At 42.6% G+C, this 21406-nt stretch overlaps 2 protein-coding genes across 2 annotated transcripts; both read left to right on the top strand.

Moving 5' to 3' along the window:
* Positions 1 to 1852: 1852 nt before the first annotated feature.
* LOC118431576 lies at positions 1853 to 8604 on the top strand. Its single transcript, XM_035842818.1, has 7 exons — positions 1853 to 2096; positions 3390 to 3482; positions 4125 to 4367; positions 4843 to 5092; positions 7387 to 7619; positions 8200 to 8307; positions 8576 to 8604. Exons 1-7 carry the CDS (start codon positions 1853 to 1855, stop codon positions 8602 to 8604), a joined length of 1200 nt encoding a protein of 399 aa, XP_035698711.1.
* Positions 8605 to 9494: 890 nt separating this feature from the next.
* LOC118431575 lies at positions 9495 to 11180 on the top strand. Its single transcript, XM_035842817.1, has 3 exons — positions 9495 to 10164; positions 10407 to 10596; positions 11028 to 11180. The coding sequence occupies exons 1-3, from the start codon at positions 10085 to 10087 to the stop codon at positions 11178 to 11180; spliced, it is 423 nt and encodes a 140-aa protein (XP_035698710.1). The 5' UTR covers positions 9495 to 10084.
* The last annotated feature ends 10226 nt before the right edge of the window (positions 11181 to 21406 follow it).

The following is a 21406-nucleotide window of genomic DNA, read 5'->3' as shown; positions in this document are numbered from 1 at the left end:
GTGTTCTTCAAACAATGAATTTAACATAAAGGCAAACTAGCCACAATCTTGGTAAACCTCTTGGTCATTAAATCGGTAACTTGGTCATAAAACCCTCCTGATAAAAAGCAGTCTTTGTCTCGAACGTACAAAGACAGGTGTAGGTTTTTAATGTGATTGACGTGGCTATTGTACGGACAAGGAAGGTTGCTATGGAGGAAAAGACGCTCTGGCTTGTGCCCAGCTCGATGACTAATCATTGATTTGTAATGACGTCTCCTGAAAGGCAAACGTAACCGGTGGGTTGAAACAAGCATCAGTAGAGATTTCATGTATAGACCTGCGCCAACTCTATGTTTACACAAGATGACTCACACTTTGTTTCAATGTTGACACTGTAACTCGTTTGTGAACTCCCGAGTTATTTGAGGTACCATCAATTCTTACGCTACAATATTGGTGCTGCGTCCGCAATATTTCCTCACTCTCATCAGCTTAACTGACCTTTCTTATCTCATGATCAGTTCCTATCGTTTGCCCAAATTGCCAAAATAGCTTCAATTCTAAAATAAACTGTTATTCGTCTGTTATAAAAGGCTTTAACAGAAACAGTGTCATGTCGCATTAGTCAATAATTCTACAGTAATGAGAAGATAATATATAAGAAGTTTATTTGCAAGTTCGTGCCCGAGGGCTAATTGCAAGTACATGGTATATACATAGTGACAATGGACAGTCATAAACAATGTTCTAATCTAATACTAGTGTTGGCTATTTCTAAGCAGGTTGGGTTTGACTTCTTTTTTGGAAGCAGAGGGAGACGAAAAGCCCCACATTTTCTAAAATTTGTGGGTTCTGCGATTTCAAGAGAAAAGTGGCCTTCTGTTTGTCTGTCAATGTGGGGAAGTTGGAATAAGTCTTTGTGACTTCTCTAAACAGGGTGATTCTTTCGGTTTCGTTGAATGAACATTTGGAAATGAAATGTGTTTCGTCTCCCACTGCTTTAGATGTACAATATTTACAAATCCTTTCACACACTGGTAATCTCTTGTATCTCCCTCTTTCCACTTCTAGAGGATGAGCGCTAATTCTGACTTTGCTTATTGCGGAGCGATAATGACAACCAAGTTTTTCTAAGTAGCCCAGCTCACAAAAGGATGGGATGTGAAAACTGCTTTACTGATGACACGTTTTTATCAATCTTTGAACGTTGATTGCCAACATAATAAGTGTATTAAGTTAGATTTACAAATCTATTGTTTGCCCTTTATTAGCTCCAAAATGCGTCTGGCTGTTTTCCTCGCCATACTCATCATGGTGACATCCGGTCAAGCTTGGAGCATACCGGATAATATGTGGGGTAAGTCAGTATTGAAGGACGGCAAAGTCCCAGTCGTATGTCATACCAGCACCTAAACACTGACTTCTTTACATGTATCTACTTATCGTCTGGCGTTATTTCGCTCGTGTCAGTGGGACATGGTCTTTACTTTAAGGTCCAACACGTGTCTATAATAAAATCATATCAACTCCATCAACATTCGATTCGCACTAGCATTTTCTTACCTATCTTTATTTAGTTTCATGATTTGTTTTTCTTTCTTTCTCTTTCTTTGTTCAATCTTCTTTCATTCATTCTTTCTTTGTTTCTTTTTCTTTGTTTCTTTCTTTCTTTCTTTCTTTCTTCGTTTCTTTTTCTCTTTTTTCTTTCTTTCATTCCCACTTCTTTTTTTCCTTTCATTTCTTACTGTCGCAAAAATACTGTCAGTCTCATTTGTAACAACTAACTTGAAGGCAACGCAGAGTGACAACAACATCTTCTCTGCTTACAGAAACCCCACAAACGACACGGAGGGTTTGCGAACATGACACGATGCACCTGTCCTGCAACTCCGGTTCAACTCTCCAGGTATCGGACGCCATGTACGGTCGTAGCAGCAAGGACCACTGCAAGTGGTCTCTGATCACAAACTGCCGGAGTTCGTCAAGCCTGTCGGCAGTGCGACACCGCTGCCAGGGCCGCCGCACGTGTAGTGTGCCAGCGTCTAACGATGTGTTTGGGGAACCGTGCTGGGCCGTACCCAAGTATTTGGAGGTCACGTATAAATGCTTTGGATGTGAGTCCTTTTTTTGCCGTGCATGAAACGTCAGTTTTGTTGTTCTGGTAATAAGTAGAAGGACGCATGCGCAATCACTCTTCTTTCAACGATGCAACATCCCTGGTACCAGCTACGTTAGTGAATGATCGATACAACCCACTCACACCGGGACGTATTCCTACTTCTAAATCGATAAGTGAGGAGGGGTGGGGGTGTTTAGAACTTGCCCGGAAATAAGCAGGAGCTTGTACTAAAAGTGCGAAATGAAACAAAATGGAACAAAAAGGAACACCAATTCGATTTTATTTTGCTTCATATTTGCTCCATTTCGTTCGTTTCGCACTTTCCATTTCGTTCCATAAATGTTTCATTTTGTTCCAATTACTTCCATTTTGCACTTTCGGTGCACCCAGCAGGAGAGCGACAGAGGCGTCGAGCCGTTGCGACAGAACCGGTTACAGGCCTGAGTCTGCGGTCCCGGCGCCCCACATCCGCTAGCCGTGCGGGTCTGGGTGCCTGCGTTCCCGCAAGGCGCGCTACAGGCTCTCAAGGCAGTCGGAGCGCCAGCCCCAACGCCGCCAAATTCTGCGAGTATCAAACAAACAAAAAATTCAGAAAGGACGTCTGCACAAAGTAACAGAACTATTTTCGTGGTGACATGAGCGGAGCTGGTGACCATGTGTTTGTGAAGAAGATTGATGGCAATCTAAATAGTTAACCTGGTAATGCAAAACTAACATTTCCACTCAAGAGATCGCCGTCGACGCCCCCAGCCATACTCTGAAACACCACTATTCTACTCAAAATTACACTGAAGGCATCAAGCGCTTCTAGCTCTGTTTGACTGATGTGCACTTTCCGTCAGGCAGATATAGAAGTCACATCACTCCGTGGCTTTTAAGTGGATAGGATTTTGGCAAACACATACATATATGTTACATTATACTTATATTCCATACCTACTTATAATTTCTAAGTTTATTGAGTTTATTTTCATCTTTACATGGGGTAACTCAAATAAATTGGACAAGGAAAGGGATTCTGAAAAAGAGTATGACACGTTACAATGCTACTGTTGTGTGGCATTCACCACAAATTTTCACGCCTTTTTGCCCCTCGGCAAGTTTCGATAACGCCATGAGTTGTGCTCGTGATTTTACCCACTGATGACATGTTTTCTGGCCATATTTAAATATTTCAACTGTGTGGTAATCTTGGTGTCACCTCTCTATAGAGGATGACCTGAACTGAACTGACTCATCTTGAATGCTTTCATTGTCAATATCTGAGTATGTTTGCTTGTCTTTACAGTTCTATTGCTTGCCTCTCAAAGCTCCAAAATGCGTCTGACTGTACGTGTTTTACTGGCACTTGCCATCCTGGGGACATGGGCTCAAGCACAGGGTAAGCTGAACACTACACTAACTGAATATTACACTGAACGACCCGGCACATCTACCTTTTGCACATCTATCTGCAAGTGTTCTTTAAAACTATTCAGAGAAGATGCCCCTACTTTGCTTGGTGAGAACATATTCCACTCTACGACAGTGCTGGGAAAATAAAAAATTTTGAACACATCAATCCTAGGTTGGTAACTCTGGTACTCGAAGGCATGGATAAATAATAGAAGAATGAAGACCTTTATTGCACAAGTACAGGTCACATGGAAACAATCATAAACATGTAAACAATGGAGAACAATCATACACATCTGTATATGTATATATACTTCTAATCTATTCTAGGACATTCGACTTCCTCTCGCTTCATGGTAATTGTATAAATGTAGTTAGCTGTATGGTTGGTTAGAGTTGGTTTATCAAAAGCTGTCAGGAATATAAATTTCTCTCTATTATTCAAGTATCTGAAGTGGGGATATTTTCTTAACACATAGCCAAATAGAATGCTTCTATCGCTATCATACAAAGGACAATCCACCGTAAAGTGTACTTCATCTTCTACTTTACCTAAACTACAAAATTGACAGATTATTTGCTCTAGAGGAGTGTGGTTATTTAATAATACTGTTTTTCCATCTACAAGAAAAATGCCTGGTGGGAGACGGGGCGTCCTACCGAGGAACGGTCTCCGTTACGAAAACGGGCAGGGCGTGTCAACGCTGGGACAGTCAGACACCGCATGGACACGACAGGACACCGGCTAAGTATCCGTACTCCGGACTGGAGAGGAACTACTGCCGGAATCCGGACGGAGAACCCAAACCGTGGTGTTACACCACGAACCCCGGCCAGAGATGGGAGTATTGTACTGTACCGCCATGTATCGGTAAGGCTGATGTTAATTGCGTATATATTCAAGTCTGTTTATGGTCCGTATAGAAGCTTTAGCATTTATTAGCTATAGGCTACTAGGCTGCCCAGGTCACCGGAAAAATATTAGAAATTGGACAGGAATTGCCAGATAACATGCTAGCTAAGTAAGCTGGTTGCAAACCACACTCATTGGACAGCTAAATCCTCTGGCATGTTATGTGTGTATATTTGTACAGTTTCTACTATTTTTTTCAGCGACCTGTGGACTCTGATAGAGGCTAAGACTTGCTGCCCTCTGCTGTATTGATCTGCACAAATGTGTGGCCCAAGGGCTATAGAAATGGAAAAATGGGTGCCCCCCCCCCCCCTAAGCATCTGCACAGATGTACGGGCAACTTCAACTTTTTTAACTGTTGTCAAGTCAGCTTATGCACCCATTCCACCTAACGGCACTCTCACATTGCACCGACTTCTTCTCTATTTCACAGAATCATCGCTAATGTCAAGACGGGTTTGTGAAGACGACACGATGTACCTGTCTTGCGGCTCCGGTTCAACCATCCATGTGTCGTACGCCATGTACGGTCGTAACGACAAGGACCACTGCAAATGGTCTCTGATCAAATGCCAGAGTTCGTCAAGCCTGTCTGACGTGAGAGGCCGCTGTCAGGGCCGCAGCTCTTGTAGTGTACCAGCGTCGAACCACGTGTTTGGGGATCCGTGCTGGGCCGTCCCCAAGTACTTGGAGGTCACGTATAAATGCTATGGCTGTAAGTAATTTTTGCGCATTTCCTTTTGCCGTACATGAAATGTCAGTTTTGTTGCTGTGTTGTTAGAAGTGGAAATATGTATTTTGGGATCCGTGCTGGGCCGTACCCAAGTACTTGGAGGTCACGTATAAATGTTATGGCTGTAAGTACTTTTTTGCGCATTTCCTTTGCCGTACATGAAATGTCAGTTTTGTTGCTCTGGTTAGTATGAGTGGAAGGACGCATGTGGAATCCCTCTCATTTCAACCATGCAGCCTCTTTGGTAGCAGCTACACTACGTTAGTGACTTAATGGTAGTTTCCATTTCGTTCCATTTTGTTTCATTCCGTTCCATTTCATACATTCGGTACATACAGCAGGAGTGCGACAGTTTCGTCGCGCCGTTGTGACAGAACCAGTTACAGGCCTGAGTCTGCGGTCCCGGCGCCCCACAGCCGCTAGCCGTGCGGGTCTGAGTGCCTGCGTTCCCGCAGGGCGCGCCATAAGCTCCCCAGTGGTCCAGTCACACCGTCGACGACGTTTACAAGTTTAGTACTGGCATTAGATAAAATCGAACTAATCTTGGGAAACGAACAATGACCGAACAACGTCAGAACTATCTATTGTGAGGTTCTAATGCTGAACTTTTTCCATAGTTCAAGTGAATTGCTTGAAGGTAATACGTAATCCATGCTCACCTACAATTTAGACTCAGGGCATCGTCGTCATTATTTTAAAATATCGCTACTCACTCAGACTTACATTTAGGAGTCCAAGCGTTTCCAGCTGATGCAAATGTCCATCAAGCATATATAGAAGCCTCAAACACTAAATATTTGCATTTTGCTAACTCAAGTAACTTTATCATTAAAAGACACAAAGCGCGCTTAGCTCTGTCTAATGCACTCAACAGACTTTAAAGCCTCTAACACAAACATTGCAGTCCACCCCATTTCATTCTGTAATATTCTAACTTAATGAGCTTTAAAGACACAAAGCGCGTTCAGCTCTTCGTGATACACAAATCCACCAACATCCGTCAAACACTAATATTTCACTCCGCTTCATTCCATTCTGCAATGTATAACTCAAATTTCCTCTAGCTCTGTTTGACTTGCACTTTCCGTCAAGCAGATATAGAAAAATCATCACCCCATGGCTTAAGGGATAGGATGTTGGTGCACACACTATATGTTACATGTCAATATTTAATATCACCATTGCTAACTTTAGTAAGTTAATTCTGTTCTTCGTATGTGACAACGTAGATGATGACATGGGGTACTTGTTAGCTATGACAGATTGACGATGGTAATGTTCAGCAGCGTTCATCATCAATTTTCACGCATTTTTCACGCAACTTTCCATGACGACATGAGTTGTGCTCTCGTAATTTCACGTATATCATCATCATCATCATCATCATACGGTCGTGCTGGTTGCACGGATGCACATGACTCTGTCCATCCATCCATCCCCATCCTCCATAGCCTTGGGCAGATCTTCAGCCGAGCAGGGAGCATCTTCACAGAGTTGATGTAGATATCCGTAAATGACTTCATCAGGTTGGCAATTATTCATATAGTAAGGTTCTTTAGGCACAACCAAGGAGTACTTACTTCCTACGTTTCGATGTCTATCAGACACCATCATATACCCTGATTGTGCCTAAAGAACCTTACTATATGAATCGATGTAGATATTTTTATTTATTTAACGTACTGACTAGATGTTTTCAGGTGATCTTTGAATGGTTTTATCCTCACATTTTCCCTTCTATTTCTAACTTTTGCAAAAATACCAACAGCCTCTGAGTGTGTTTACTTGTCTTTACAGTTCTGTTACTTGCATCCCAAAGCTCCAAAAGGCGTCTGACTGTTTTAATCGCGCTTGCCATCCTGATGACAATGGGGCAAGCGTGGAGCCTACCGGATAATATGTGGGGTAAGTCTAAGGCCTTCAGAAGCTTGATATGCAACAAGTCAGGAGAGTTAAGAACATCGTAATACCGATAACTGAACATTTATGAATACCTAGGTGCTAACATATACCACTTAATGGAGGTTATATCCAGTTGTAATACCTCCATCGACATTCAATTTGCATTAGCATTTGCATCTTATTTTCCTCTCTTGAAACTTTTATTTTGTCAGACATATTAACAGATTCGTTTGCAAAACGATTATAGGGGCACTGCATTACAAACACTTCTTCTCTATTTACAGAAACAGCCAAAACGACACGACTGGCTTGTGAAGAGCAGACGTTGTCCCTATCCTGTAGACGGGGTCTAACTATCCGTGTGTCGTACGCACTGTACGGTCGGACCCGGTACGGAGTCTGCACCGAATGGGATGCGTACACCACTAACTGCCGAAGCTCTTCGAGCCTGCCAATCATGAGGCGTCGCTGTCAGGGCCGCCGCAAGTGTATGGTAAAAGCGTCCAACGACGTGTTTGGGGATCCGTGCTCAAAGACGTTCAAGTACTTGGAGGTCACGTATACCTGCGCTGCCTGTAAGTCCTTTTCGTGGGCTACCTTTACTGTAGTGTCAATTGCTTTTGTCAATATAAGGAGGAAGATTAAGAATACAGGAGGGAAGATACAATCACTCCCCTGTCAACGATCAAACCTCCTCGGCATCAGCTTCTTTAGGGGCTCATTGGTATGAGCTACTCACACCGAGAAACACTCCCACTTGTTCCGACATACTTTCCATTGTATTTTGGAGAATTTTGATAAAATAAAAAATAGATTAAAGCAGGTGCCAAAAACAGATCCAAACATGAGCAGGAGTGTGACAGAGGCGTCGCACCTTTGTGACAGAAGCGGTTACAGGCCTGATCCTGCGGTCCCGGCGCCCCACAGCCGCTAGCCGTGTGGGTCTGGGTGCCTGCGTTCCCTCAGAGTGCGCTACAGGTGCTCCACGCACTCCACTCCGTCTGCATTTTGATTACTCAAGTAACTTTAAAGACTTGCATCGCATGCCTGCGTTCCCACAGGGCGCGTGATTCAGGCGCTCCAGCCGTTCCCGCATTACCAATCGCTCCGCCGCCGATTGTCAATATCTCTGAGCATGTTTGCTTGTCTTTACAGTTCTATTACTTGCCTCTCAAAGCTCCAAAAAGCGCCTGACTGTTTTCCTGGCGCTTGCCATCATGGTCACATTGGGCCAAGCATGGAGCCTACCGGATAATATGTGGGGTAAGTCTTAGGATAAAGAAATCAATCTTCCCCTGGTCACTCATCTATTAGGAGAATTAACTTCATAGTAATTATCGTTAGAGCGAGAGGTTTATGTTTTCGGTATCACGTCGTGGAACTTGTTTCGTCATATTTCTAAACCGGGGCTTCGCCGGGCAGCTATCGCGAACGAAAAGTATGATATAAAAGATACCAAACTACACAAGACAATAGTCGTGGGCATTATCTGTGTGTATTTTTAAGTATTTTCTATCTTTTGTTTCCACAGGTAAGGCCGAAATCTGTAAGCTGACATGACAACAACTTCTTCTGTATTTACAGAAACAGCCCAAACGACACGACGGGCTTGTGAAGACCAGACGTTGTCCCTGTCCTGTAGACGGGGTCTGACGATCAAGGTATCGTACGCCCTGTACGGTCGGACCCAACACGGACTCTGCGGTTGGAAAATACGCACGACAAACTGCCGGAGTTCGTCAAGCCTGTCTGCCGTGAAACACCGCTGTCAAGGCCGCCGCACGTGTATGGTCGCAACGTCCAACGACGTGTTCGGGGATCCTTGTTGGGGAACCAACAAGTACTTGGAGGTCACGTATACATGTCTTGGTTGTAAGTAATTTCTGTCTGCTACCTTTGCTGGGTACGTTGTTGTTTTATTACGTTGCTTAGTATTTTCCCCGGAGCTCGTCCAGACGCGAGCAAAACGTGGAAGCTGTGTTCCACCGTTGTGGCAGAACCAGCTACAAGTTACCCAGTAGTTTTAGGATCAGGAGTGCGACAGAGGCGTCGCGTCGTTGTGACAGAACAAGTCACAGTTCTGAGTCTCTTCTTTAAGCGACGCAATCTGCCTGGTACCAGACACGTTAGTGACTGATTGGTATAAGCCACTCACACCGGGATGGACTCTTGTATCGATAAGTGAGGAGAATAAAACTTTTCAGGACACGAGCAGGATTTAGTAGTGCATCAGAGGCGTCGCACCGTTGTGGCAGAACCGGTTACAGGCGCTATAGGCCTGAGTCTGCGGTCCCGGCGCCCCACAGCCGCTAGCCGTGCGGGTCTGGGTGCCTGCAGCTGCGTTTCCGCAAATTCTAGATTAAATTGACTTTAATTAATATTTTTGTTCTTTATCATCTTCTTCTTTGACTTTGGAATTGACTTTGGCATTACACTTGACATTAGTCTCCATTTATTATTTGCCGGTATTTTTTGCAATGTATGGCATATATTTAGCAACTGTTTTTTTACGATTTGCAGTATAGTGATTTTTTTAAAGATTCGGATTAAAGGTGATGCGCGCGGATTTCAATCATACAATCAAATCAACATGGCCTAATGAAAAGCAATCTGTATCAACGATGATTGACAGGACTACTGCACGAACACGGAAGGTTGCCAAGGGAGAAAAGGCGGCCTAATGTCATGTTGGGCTAAAGTAAACTTCATCGCAATCTGCGAGTTCAAACAGCAGCAGTAGAGAATGAATTCATAGGCCTTTGCTAACATTATGTTCACGGGAGTGACTCAATGTTTCTACAAAAGTCATTAGAACTGGTCTGATTGCAGCCGCTGTCAAGAAATCCCTTCTTCTTAACATTTTGGCTTTTCTATATTAAGTGTTATATTTATTGATATATTTATACTTATTAAATGGAAGGTCAGTGTTTGATTAAGAAATGTTGTTATGGGAGAGAGAGGCGATCTCTGGCATCACTAAGCCCGCTTGATTGTCCATATCCCCCCCCCCCCCCACGTCGAAAATACTGGCAAAGGCGCGATGGGGACCATGGACACTAACGGACTCTTGCTGATGTACTGCCTTATCTTAGTTTTCCTGATAACTCACGCAAACCTGTGGTAAGTTCAGATGTGCATTCTTTTCTTTATATTTATGGTGATTGGAAATAGATATTATAGGATAAGGAGTCATTTCACGTAAGCTTGGAGGTGACTAAGAGCATGCAAATCAGTCCTGATTGTTTAATTGTTAGTAAACGTACTCTTTTCATCTGTGATTTATGAAATCTATATGACATTTGCTGCTAATTTTTAGATTGATATCAAATTTAAACATTTTTCATAATTTTTGTTACACACAGTTTGGGCAGAAATGACAAGGCCGGAGTCAATGGCGAGTTTTCACCCTTCCAGGCCGAGAAAAAAGCAGGAAATTTCCTAAAGAGTCCATGCCCATCAAGGCAGGTCAAAAGGGTATTGTATCACGAGTGTTTTGTCGAACACTGTAGCTTCGATGAAGCTAACGACCATTTCCTTGACTGGGGTTGGACGGTAAGGCTGTTCATAGTTCATTCAACAATGTGCCAAAAAGTAGTTACTCAAGCAACTGGATATGGTTTTGGAAACGGTCAGACGTTTCAACTAGCATCTAATAGTTTTCGTCAGTGACATTAAAGTGATCTGGAAGAAACTGGTCTTTTTATACCCTAACTAAGAATAGTTTGCAATGTTCTCTGTACCTTCCAGTTTCTTCCAGGTCACTTCTGCGTCACTGACGAAAACTAGTGGATGCTAGTTGAATCGTCTGAGCGTTTCCAAAGTCATATCCAGTTGCTTGAGTAACTACTTTTTGGCATATTTTATTACATAGATGTCTAACCTTCATCGTCGCATTCAACAATGCACATTTCAATACTCTCAAACTTACAAAAAGCTCGATTGGACAATGATGAATGTAATCAGTGTGTAAATTCCCATATCAGATGGAGTACCTGTACACTATGGCGTGCAGACTATGGCCATGTGGGGCTGGTTGTAGATGCGACAGGGCGCACCCAGGTTTGTCTGGGAGCGGACCACACTGGAGGGTGTGTACCGGTACGTTTGAGACACAGCGGTTTTTCACACTGCAATAGATAGTTTTTTGTATATATATCCTCTCACTATGTACTGCATGTAAGTGCATGCACCTCGCTCTCTAGCTCAGGCTGATATATTTCTACCCATGTCCTAATAAACTCTGTACATATACTTTCGACACGTATAGAGCAAGGAAACATGCTTCAATTTTGTAGCATGCGTTAACATACCTTTAAATACATTTTCTACAATGAAATGGTAACTACACAATTTTGTTTGTAGATGTCATCAACGAGTGTCTAACCAACAAAGGAGGGTGTCGGGATGACCAGTACTGTGTTGACGGTGGATGTGGCAACTCCTGTCCAGGTAGAATATTAGTACGGTGGACAAGATAACGATCTGCTCCCAGCCCCCCTCGTTTTCTCTCCACCTCTCTCTATATGGTCGGTAAGACGTTAAAATTTTTTAAAGATTTATGGCTTTTATGTACGTCATGTCTGATTCAATGCCTTAAATGCGGCCACCTTAAGTTTCCTGTCGGTCCCATTTGGCAACGCTTGTCGGCCAGGGCTGCACAAATTAAACGTTCGTAATGTCGATATTAAATGTAGATAAGAAAGAGGAGAGAGCGTCTAGAATATTGCTATATAGTGAGCATTGCAAATTGTGTTATGGTTTATCATGTATACCTCTTGTTACAAATGTGACAGAAAGTAAAATAAAATTTCGGCCACAGCTCGTCTTTTGGCCCAAAAAACTTGAATGGCTGGTGCCTGGTTGATCTCAGGACCGGTCGACCCCGCACGTTACCCTAGACGCGAGTTTTATGTTTATTTGCGAAAACTTGCAAAGTATAACTTCGTGCACGTGACTGTTCAAGTCTGTCGACTGTTGCCAAGTTCGCCGCACATGCAGGTTAACAGCGTTCAACCTGCTTGGGTGTCTGTGTGTACGTGTCGTGTATGGTCAAGTATCTGGAAGTCACGTACGAATGCATTGGCTTTTGGAATTGCAATTTTTGTGCGCTAGCTTTGGGGGGAATGAAACGCCAGTTCTGCTGCTTTGGTTAGCATGCGCCCAGAACTCGTCCAGACTCGAGCCGAGGTGGGAAGCTCTGACAGTCTGCGATACCGACAGTGCGGGTTCTCATTAATTTCAGTGTCAGTCACGCCGTCGCCGACGTCTGCGATTATCAAACAAAAAGTGACGTAACGATGTTTGCGTAGAGTAACGCAATATATCTTCCCGTGGTGAGCAGAGATGCTGAACGCGTGCTTATGAAGAAAATCGCTAATATTCTGAAAAATTCATCTGATAAGGCTTAACTGCAACTATTACTCACTGACAGAGTATCGCCGTCGATACTCACTGACTATAATTCTAAAACATCACTACTCAGCTAATTCAAACACACACTGAAAACACAACGTAAAGCGCTTCCAGCTCTGTTTGACTGATACAGACGTTCCGTCAAGCAGATACAGAAGTCTCGAAAAATGTGACATTCTGGTCGTGGCATTTTGCTGGACTTATATAGGCTTCATGTGCAAATGCGTCGCACGTCAGTGTGACCACGAAGGGAAATTGACAAAAATCCACAATTTCCCACCCCAAGTTGGCGTAGACCACCAACTCACAATGCGATATTTGCTACGTTTTGTCCTGCGTTTGCGTTGGTCTTTCATGCAAGACTTTTTAATCTTTTTGATTGACAGCGTTACTGTGCAAACAAGGAAGGTTGCTACGGGGAAAGGTGACCTATATTCTCTAAAGCCACGCCTTCTCAAGGCCGAAGGGTATCGTATTTCTACGCGACCCCCGAATCCCCGGGGTAAAAAAGTAATGCGACCGACATCTTGAGGCGTATCAAACACCGTAACGCGAAGACAGCGGGCATGAACTTTGCTATATGGTACTAGTAGTATAATGAGTCGCCTTTCAGATCGTTTGTATAGGATTACGATGTTTGCCCATTTGGTGTATCAATGCGCGTGACCTGACTGCTTCGGTGAGTCGGCTGCAATTTTGCGTGTCCTCACATTGCCCTATTTAAAGGAGAAAGAATTGGTTTTCAATTACTTTGCAGATTGCACACTCGACTTCAACATATTCCTCTGTCGTACTTCAGAAATGCACCTCACGATATTTTTTCCACGTCGATGTCAGTCACCTTCTGGTCCTTAACTGTAGGGATCCCCATGGACCGAAAACTTTATTCTGCTATCTCAAGACACTATGTGCTTGGTTGATGTCTTGAATTGTTTGAGACTTAACTGCTCCGCAAGCAAAGGTTTAGATGTAAAATGAAAAAAAAAATAGCCGCCCTCTTTTTTAGATAATGTTTATTGCAAATTCTTGCCTGTGGGCTAATTGCAGGTAACATGAGAGATTCAGACAAAAAAAAAATATCAAAGGTGTCGACTCTAGTCTAAAACTAGTAAAAGCTAACTCTAGGTACTGGGTTATTGTATTCGACTCCTTTTTCGAAGTTAAAACTTCTTGGTCGTTGACTCGGCAATTGGTCTTTGTCTGAAAAGCAGTCTTTGTATTTGTCTGGATCAATGATTGATAGGCCTACTGTATGAACGTGGAAGGTTGGTAAAGGCCCCCTCTCACTTGACGTGCGGCACGCTTGCGGCATTGCTGCGTTCGGAAGATGCTCAACGAATTTCAGAGATAAAGAACGAATTTTCTTACTTGTTGTATATTTTGTCGTCTTTTATGTTATACTTTTACGTATTGCGCAATATCTGAATCATAAACTAGAAAGGCCGACATTTGCTTAAGAGCAAATACAGCATATTTCAGCCATACCCCTTCCCACGCAACATTGGACTGTTCCAAATCACCCCTGCGCAAAAATGGAACATCCTCTTAACAGTACATTATCCCCCAAAGTGGACTGGTATTGTGAATTGATTCCAGGTAAAAACAGAGCTTGCTTCTATTTTTCAGAAAATGACAATAATCACACCTTCCATTCAGAAAATTTTCATCATGACTGAAAATTGTTGAATGACTTCATGTAATGTCATTAACAATTTTCAGTACGATAACTAGGTGTAAGTTTAAAAAAGTATAAGCTCCTTGTGATGTGGGTACATTTATTATTGCAGTGAACTTTTTTTATTCAAGTAGGGCATACGATTTAATAATTATCAAGCAGGTGCAGGTACTGTAGGAGCGTTTGTTTTCTTCAAGCTGTAAAACTGTTAAACTGTTTTACTTTGTATGCAATCAGCCATCGAGCCTATTCTTATTTTAGTTTAACAACTTCCTGCCAGACCCGGAAGATACGATTGAACCTTGTTCGAGGATTTATTTTCGTCTGTCTGGTCAGTCTGTTCATACCCTGGCGCTGAGAGTGTTTTATTGGGCTGAAACTCTGGCAGTTTAAAGTTACTTACAATTTAAATGTTTATGTCAAACAACAACAGCACTAGGAAATGTGGCCACTATAGACAGGTGGTCACTATAGAGAAAATGCTGATCTATTGACTAGGAGCCATACGTTACACATGATTTCAGTACACTGATCATTAATCATATAAACATTGCACAGGTAAGCCAATTGTTTAGATGTACAATTAAGTTCAAATAATTCTGAAGAGAAATATTGATGAGAAAATAATCATTCTCGCCACTGTCTAACTTATAATTACGTATCAAAACTAAACGCAGATTTTCTAACTAACGCACCTTTCGCCGACTTCATCAAAGGACCGCCGGCTATCAATCAAACACGGCTGTTGATTAGACTTAGAGTTTCAAACAGTCATGTGCTGTGTGCCAGTTGACAGCGAACTTCATGCTACGTGATGTTTTACATTGCTTGGACCTTCTTTCCTACAGCAGTGCTTCTACAAAATATTTAGACTGTAACACTGAGTCCCACATGTTTTATAGAATAGAATTTGACGCAGAACAGCGTTTTTTGCTGGATATTTTTCTTGAAACATGTCCGTGGGAATATCAGCAAGGCGGCGGCGTAGGGATATCAGACCGTCAACAAAAGTCGCACGGCGGCTAACGGCGCAGCGAAGATACTAGCGCTATAAATAAGCGCTTCAACTAAGGATGGCAACCCGTACAATATTTTTGTATACTGTTGAGCTAAGTAAAGTTTGTTGTTTATGAGGTTTTAGTTGTCTTTGAAGCTTTGACCCGAAATATTTTAAAGTCAAACTGCTGAAGAGAAGTAAGTGACTGCTACGATTATTGTAGATATGGCCCTAAAAAAACTGATAAAAGAAGCCTTCTCAATAGTCTAAAATGCAAGAGCTTCCGGGGGGGCTTCGCCCACCTGGGTCCCCCCCCCCCCCACAGTGGCCCTGCCCCTGGACCCCGCCAGGGACATTCGGCGGCCCCCGGACCCCTGTCCGACGCTTTGAAAAAATCCTGGCGAGAAGTCTGTACGGCCTGAGTCTTCAAGTTAACGTATTGTGTGGTCCCGCTTATGAATATTAATTAGCCTTCGCTTTCCTCTTCGCTGATTGGCTGAACCATTAATTGAATTAACTCTTCCTGCCGGCTAGACGCAGGTGCAGATGTCGGCTCTGTGGGGTGAACGTCCGAAAGGTCATGGCATGGAGAACGAAAGAAAACCAATTTCCCCTGAAAAAAGTGCTGTAATTAAGCCTTTTACAGTACTTTTTGCCAAAAATTTTACTTGGATCATTTTACCAACTATCTTATGCCTATCTATACCAAATGTTACTCATACCAGGGTACAGGGGTGCAAAATATACCGTTATAAGACCGTCAACAACAGTCGCACGGAGCTAACAGCGCAGCGAAAATACCATCGCTAGCGTTTCAACTTCGGATAACAAGTTATAAGTACTGTTGAACTCAGTAACGTTAAAGTTTGTTTTTAGTTGCCTTTGACGGTTTGACCTGAAATAGTGTTACGCTAAACTCCTGAAGAGAAGTTAAGTGACTGCTGCGATTATCATAGATATGCCCCTAAGAACTGATACAATATAAAGCCTTCTGAATAGTCTAAAATGCGAGAGCCTTAGGCGGGTTTCGCTCCCCCTGGCGGGAACACTGCTATATACGGGATCATGAGGCCCGGTTATGAATACTAATTAGCCTTTGGCCTCCTCTTCGCTGATTGGCTAGGTCTTCGATTCAATTAACTCTCCGGCTGACGCGCACAGGTGTGGCTCTGTGCGGGGTCACGGAAGGTCACGTCAGGAGGCCAAAAGAAAACAAATTTCCCCTCAGAAAAGTGCCAAAATCAATCATTTTAAAGTTGTTTATGTCAAAAATTTTACTTGAATCTTGTTACCAAGTATCTAATGCCTATCTATACCAACTTTCAGGTCATTTAATTGTAATACCAGGGTACAGGAGCCAAAAGTGTCCTTTTTTGGTCAAAAATTGGCCAAAAATCGCAAAAATAAGCATTTTGTTGCACTGTACACCAAAAGTGGTATTGAATTTATATGAAGGGATTATCAAGGCACATCTGTGTCAATTTTCAGCTCATTTGGTTGCAATACCAAGGTACAGGAGCCAAAAGTGTCCTTTTTTGGTCAAAAATTGGTCAAAAAATCGCAAAAATAAGCATTTTGTTGTACTGTACACCAAAAGTGTTATTGAATTTATATGGGGGCATTATCAAGGCACATCTCTGTCAAATTTCAGCTCATTTGGTTGTAATACCAGGGTACAGGGGCCAAAAGTGTCCTTTTTTGGTCAAAAATTCGCAAAAATAAGCATTTTGTTGTACTGTACACCAAAAGTGTTATCGAATTTATATGGGGGCATTATCAAGGCACATCTCTGTCAAATTTCAGCTCATTTGGTTGTAATACCAGGGTACAGGGGCCAAAATATACAGTTTTGGTCTAAAATTGACCAAAAAATCTCAATAAAATCATTTTAGAGGCAGATATGAAAAAACTGAGAAAAAAGCATCAAGGTATTGGCCCATTCTACCCCTGTGCCAAATTTCAGCTCATTCGGTCCAGGAACAGCGGAGATGAATCACTTTGAAGATTTGACAGGAGAAAGAAAGAAAGAAAGAAAGAAACATTACGAATACAATATATTTCACCATACTATGTATGGCTGAAATATAAAAATCGAAGAAAATAACAAAACAGTGACGCAGTGAACGAACGCAGCAATGCCGCAAGCGTGCCGCACGTCAAGTGAGAGGGGGCCTTTAGGGACCTAGTCACCGATTACGTGAAAAAGTAAACTTCATCGCGATCGGCGGGTTCGTACAAACCTCAGTAGAGATTGAATTTATAGACCTCCGCTTATACTGTATATTTGTGGAACGTCAAACATATTTTTCTTTATGTCTTTCGACTTCTTTTGATTGTAGCTCATGTCAAGAACGAAACGACAGTGTTGTTTTTCAAGTGTCAGATGTACCCGATTTAATTAAAATGGTCATTTCTGGCCAAATAATGGAAAGCCGACCTATGGCATTTTTAACGTCCAATTCATTGTACAAATACCCCCTACGCAGAAAATCAAAAGCGCCACCAGTTAGAGAGCGTTAGTCGACTGTTCCACCGTGAGTGAATCTGAGATTCTCCTAATACTCAGCTGGGTAACCTGTAAGTAACATACCCACTTACATAACAGATAGTTGATATGTTAAAGGCAACTGTATTCGTCGTACAATATCTTTTGCCTCAGCGTTTTTTAGCCATGATGTCGACTACGACGGGACCGGTCGCCGACCGTAGTCTTTTTGCATCACAAGATATCTGGATTTTGTACGAATGTCCCTCAGTAGCTGCCACTGTATTTTCTAGTAGGACAACTGTCATATACCCTTGGCGCATGAAGAGGCCAATACCTAAAACGTAAGCGCGTACAGAAACGTTTATACTAAAAATACTAAAACAAAAATAGTTGTTTTTATGTATACAGAAAGACATGGGGCTTTTGAACACCACCCGTCCCCTGATACTGCGTTGCCTGGTGACATTCTTGCTGATAATTCACACAGACTTTTGGTAAGTTCATTCACTTTATTGAAGTTATGGACCTGTATTTGAACAATTTGCAGCTCTGTTGTAAAAACTGGGCTTCGGAAGGGGAAAATGTACATAAAATGTACATATTTTTTGTCACACAGTTTGGGCAGAAATGACAAGGTCGGTGCCAATGGCGAGTTTTCACCCTTCCAGGCCGAGAAAAAAGCAGGAAATTTCCTAAGGAGCCTATACCCGTCAAGACAGAAAAGGGGGTTGAATCACGAGTGTTTTGTCGAACGCTGTAGCTTCTGGGAAGCTAACGAGAATTTCCATAACTATGAAAGAACGGTAAGGCTGTTCATAGTTCATTCAACAATGCGCATTTTAATACTCTCTAAACTCGGGAGGAAAATAACCGTAGAATTACTCGTAAATAAAAAAAAAACTATTATCATGATAGTGTGCCTTAATTTCTGAGCTGCAACTAACTGCCAATCACAACTGAAGTTTGAATATATATATATATATATATATATATATATATATATATATATATATAACTTACTATAGGGAAACAAAAGCTCGATTGTACAGTAATGAATGTAATGCCTTCACACGAGAGCACGAATGAGCCGGAATGCCGTCGGAATAAAAATTATTTTCTATTCGTGGCAATTCTTGGCAATTCGTACTGTATTCTCAACATTCTTACTGCATTCCAGATATTCGTCCCCGTTCTTTTGGCTGGCTCGAAAGTTTTTGACATGTCAAAAACTGTCGAGGTGCATTCGAAGTGGAGAAATACCGAATGGCATTCATAGTGAATTCTAAGTGTATTCCAACTATTCTAACTGCAGTCCCACCGCATTCTGGGGGCATTCTAACATTATTCGAAACATTCTTATCTCATTCGATGAAGAACCGAAACGGCAAGCCATCTCGAATCCTGCCAGAATGTGGCCGAAAGAATATCTCGAATGCAGTGAGAATGTCTAGAATACACTACGAATTCACAGGAATAGAAAAGGATTTTCATTCTGACGGCATTCCGGCTCATTCCTTCTCGTGTGAAGGGGATTAAAGGCCCATTGGAATACCCACCCGGAATGGCACCGAATGTGGCACGAATTTTGCAAATACTTCATTTCCGGCTGGTTCCGCTTGATTCCTGCTGATTCGATTTCAGTGTGAAGGCCCTATAAACAGTGTGTAAATTCTCATACCAGAGAGAGTACCTGTACACCTGGGCGTGCAGAATATGGCCATGTGAGACTGGTTGTACATGCGACAGGTTACACCCACTGGGGATGTATGGGAGCGGACCACACTGGAGGGAGTGTAACGGTAAGTTTGAAACACTACGGCTATGGTAATATTAACCATAGACGATAGGTTTTGTAGTAACCAACCTAGTACTAAGTGCTACGTGTACGTGCATGCATATAACTCGTATCTGTTTTTCTAGCTCAGGTTGGTCTATTCGTATTCATGCTAAAAGACTTTCTGTATATTAGCATGAAAGTTCATCTGTGTTGGTAAATGACATTGTGGAAAAACTAAACTTTACTTAACCAACACCAAGATTAGTTGGGACTTACCCCAAATTTTCAGCCGACTCCGTCAGCCTTGTTCACGGAATGGACCCGTCTGCTGAACTTCCGGACGTGACGTCAGGGACACACGACTGACTGCAGCAGAGGGTCGTAGATGCCAGATAACCTGTGTCGCCCCCCGTCTCTGTTTAGTGATGGACGGTGGGCACGAATGTACACGGCCTCCTTTACTCCTCTTGCAAAGAACTCCGGCTCTGAGTCAAGGATTTTGACTTTTTCAAGAGACACTGAGTGTCCTGGCGACTCAATGTGTATATGTTTGGATACCTCCGAGCCCACAGAACTTGGTCGCTGGTGTTCCAGGAATCTCGTTTTTAATGCGCGCTCTGTTTCTCCGATATACGATTCCTTGCACTGACCTTTGTTTGTATTACCTTGGCAACGTATATGGTAGACTACTCCACATTTGCTCTCCCTAGGTGTTTTGTCTTTCGGTGATACAAGTACGTTTCTTAAAGTCTGGGTCGGTTTGAAGCAGGTCTTTATTCCATATTTCCCGAAGGTCCTACGTAGTGCTTCAGAAATACCCTTAGAATACGGCAAGACCACTAACCCCTTGTTAGGTTTGGAAGAGGTGGTTTTCGTGGTTTGTACTGACTGGGGTGGCTTAGGTGTAGCTGCCTTTTTGATAGCCCAATCGGGGTAACCACACCGTTTTAGGGACTGGATCACGTGATCCTTCTCCTCCTCTTTGTCCTGAGGATCAGTGATAATGGTCTCTGCCCGATGGAACAGGGTGCGAATGACCCCTAGTTTGTGGTCTAGCGGGTGGTTGGAAGAAAAGTTCAAGTACTGATCAGTGTGGGTTTTCTTTCTGTAAATTCTGATCTGCAGCGAGCCGTCCTCTTTTATAACTGTAAGAGTGTCCAAAAAAGCTAAGGAGTTGTTCTGCTGTTGTTCAAAAGTGAACTTAATGTCCGGATCTAGGCTGTTCAAATGGTCAGTGAATTCCTCAGCGTACGCTTTCTTAAGTTTAGTATGAGTGTCATCCACATATCTATACCACCATAATGGTGGGTGGGGGGCAGTGCTAAGAGCAACTTGTTCAAGGTGTTCTAGGTAAAGATTGCACACTATAGGGGACACTGGGGACCCCATAGCGGCCCCATGGATTTGCTGGTAGTAAATCCCATCATGAACAAAGTAGGTGCACTTTAAACAAGTGTTCAATAAATCAACAATCTGGGCGGGCTTTAATTTGGTGCGTTCTGACAAGCTTTTATCTTCTTCTAGTCTTTCTAAAATTACCTTACAAGCTTTGTCAACAGGGACAGATGTAAACAGGGCTGTTACGTCGTAGGAACGCAATTCCTCGTCTTTTTCTACTCTCTGGTCTTTTATGAGTTCGACGAAGTGTTGTGAGTTCTTTATATGGTGTTGGGATCTGCCTACCAACGGTGACAATATTTCAGCGAGGAATTTGGAACACTTGTATGTAATTGAATTGATGGAACTAACAATGGGTCTCAGTGGCGTTCCTTCCTTATGAACTTTTGGTAAGCCATAGAATTTTTAGACTTTCTGTATATACTTTTCACGTATGTAGTACAGTACAGCAAATAACAATTTTCTAATTTGAGCTTTAAGCTCTGGTTGAATACATTTGTGGAATTTTGACCGCCTAATCTTTGTTTGTAGATATTGACGAGTGTTTAACCAACAAAGGAGGGTGCCGAGAAGACCAGTACTGTGTCAACGCTCATTGTGGCTACTCCTGTCCAG

Source organism: Branchiostoma floridae, chromosome 15 (genome assembly GCF_000003815.2).
Source record: "Branchiostoma floridae strain S238N-H82 chromosome 15, Bfl_VNyyK, whole genome shotgun sequence".
Lineage (NCBI taxonomy): Eukaryota > Metazoa > Chordata > Leptocardii > Amphioxiformes > Branchiostomatidae > Branchiostoma > Branchiostoma floridae.
This window is presented reverse-complemented; position numbering and strand designations above follow the sequence as displayed.

Bases quoted from the DNA above. Each gene is read 5' to 3' on its own strand.
- LOC118431576 (XM_035842818.1), top strand. From the start codon at position 1,853: ATGCACCTGTCCTGCAACTCCGGTTCAACTCTCCAGGTATCGGACGCC. The intron at 2,097-3,389 runs GTGAGTCCTTTT...TTGTCTTTACAG, and splicing joins CACGTATAAATGCTTTGGAT to TTCTATTGCTTGCCTCTCAA. The intron at 8,308-8,575 runs GTAAGTCTTAGG...TTGTTTCCACAG, and splicing joins CCTACCGGATAATATGTGGG to GTAAGGCCGAAATCTGTAAG.
- LOC118431575 (XM_035842817.1), top strand. From the start codon at position 10,085: ATGGGGACCATGGACACTAACGGACTCTTGCTGATGTACTGCCTTATC. The intron at 10,165-10,406 runs GTAAGTTCAGAT...TGTTACACACAG, and splicing joins ATAACTCACGCAAACCTGTG to TTTGGGCAGAAATGACAAGG. The intron at 10,597-11,027 runs GTAAGGCTGTTC...TTCCCATATCAG, and splicing joins TCCTTGACTGGGGTTGGACG to ATGGAGTACCTGTACACTAT.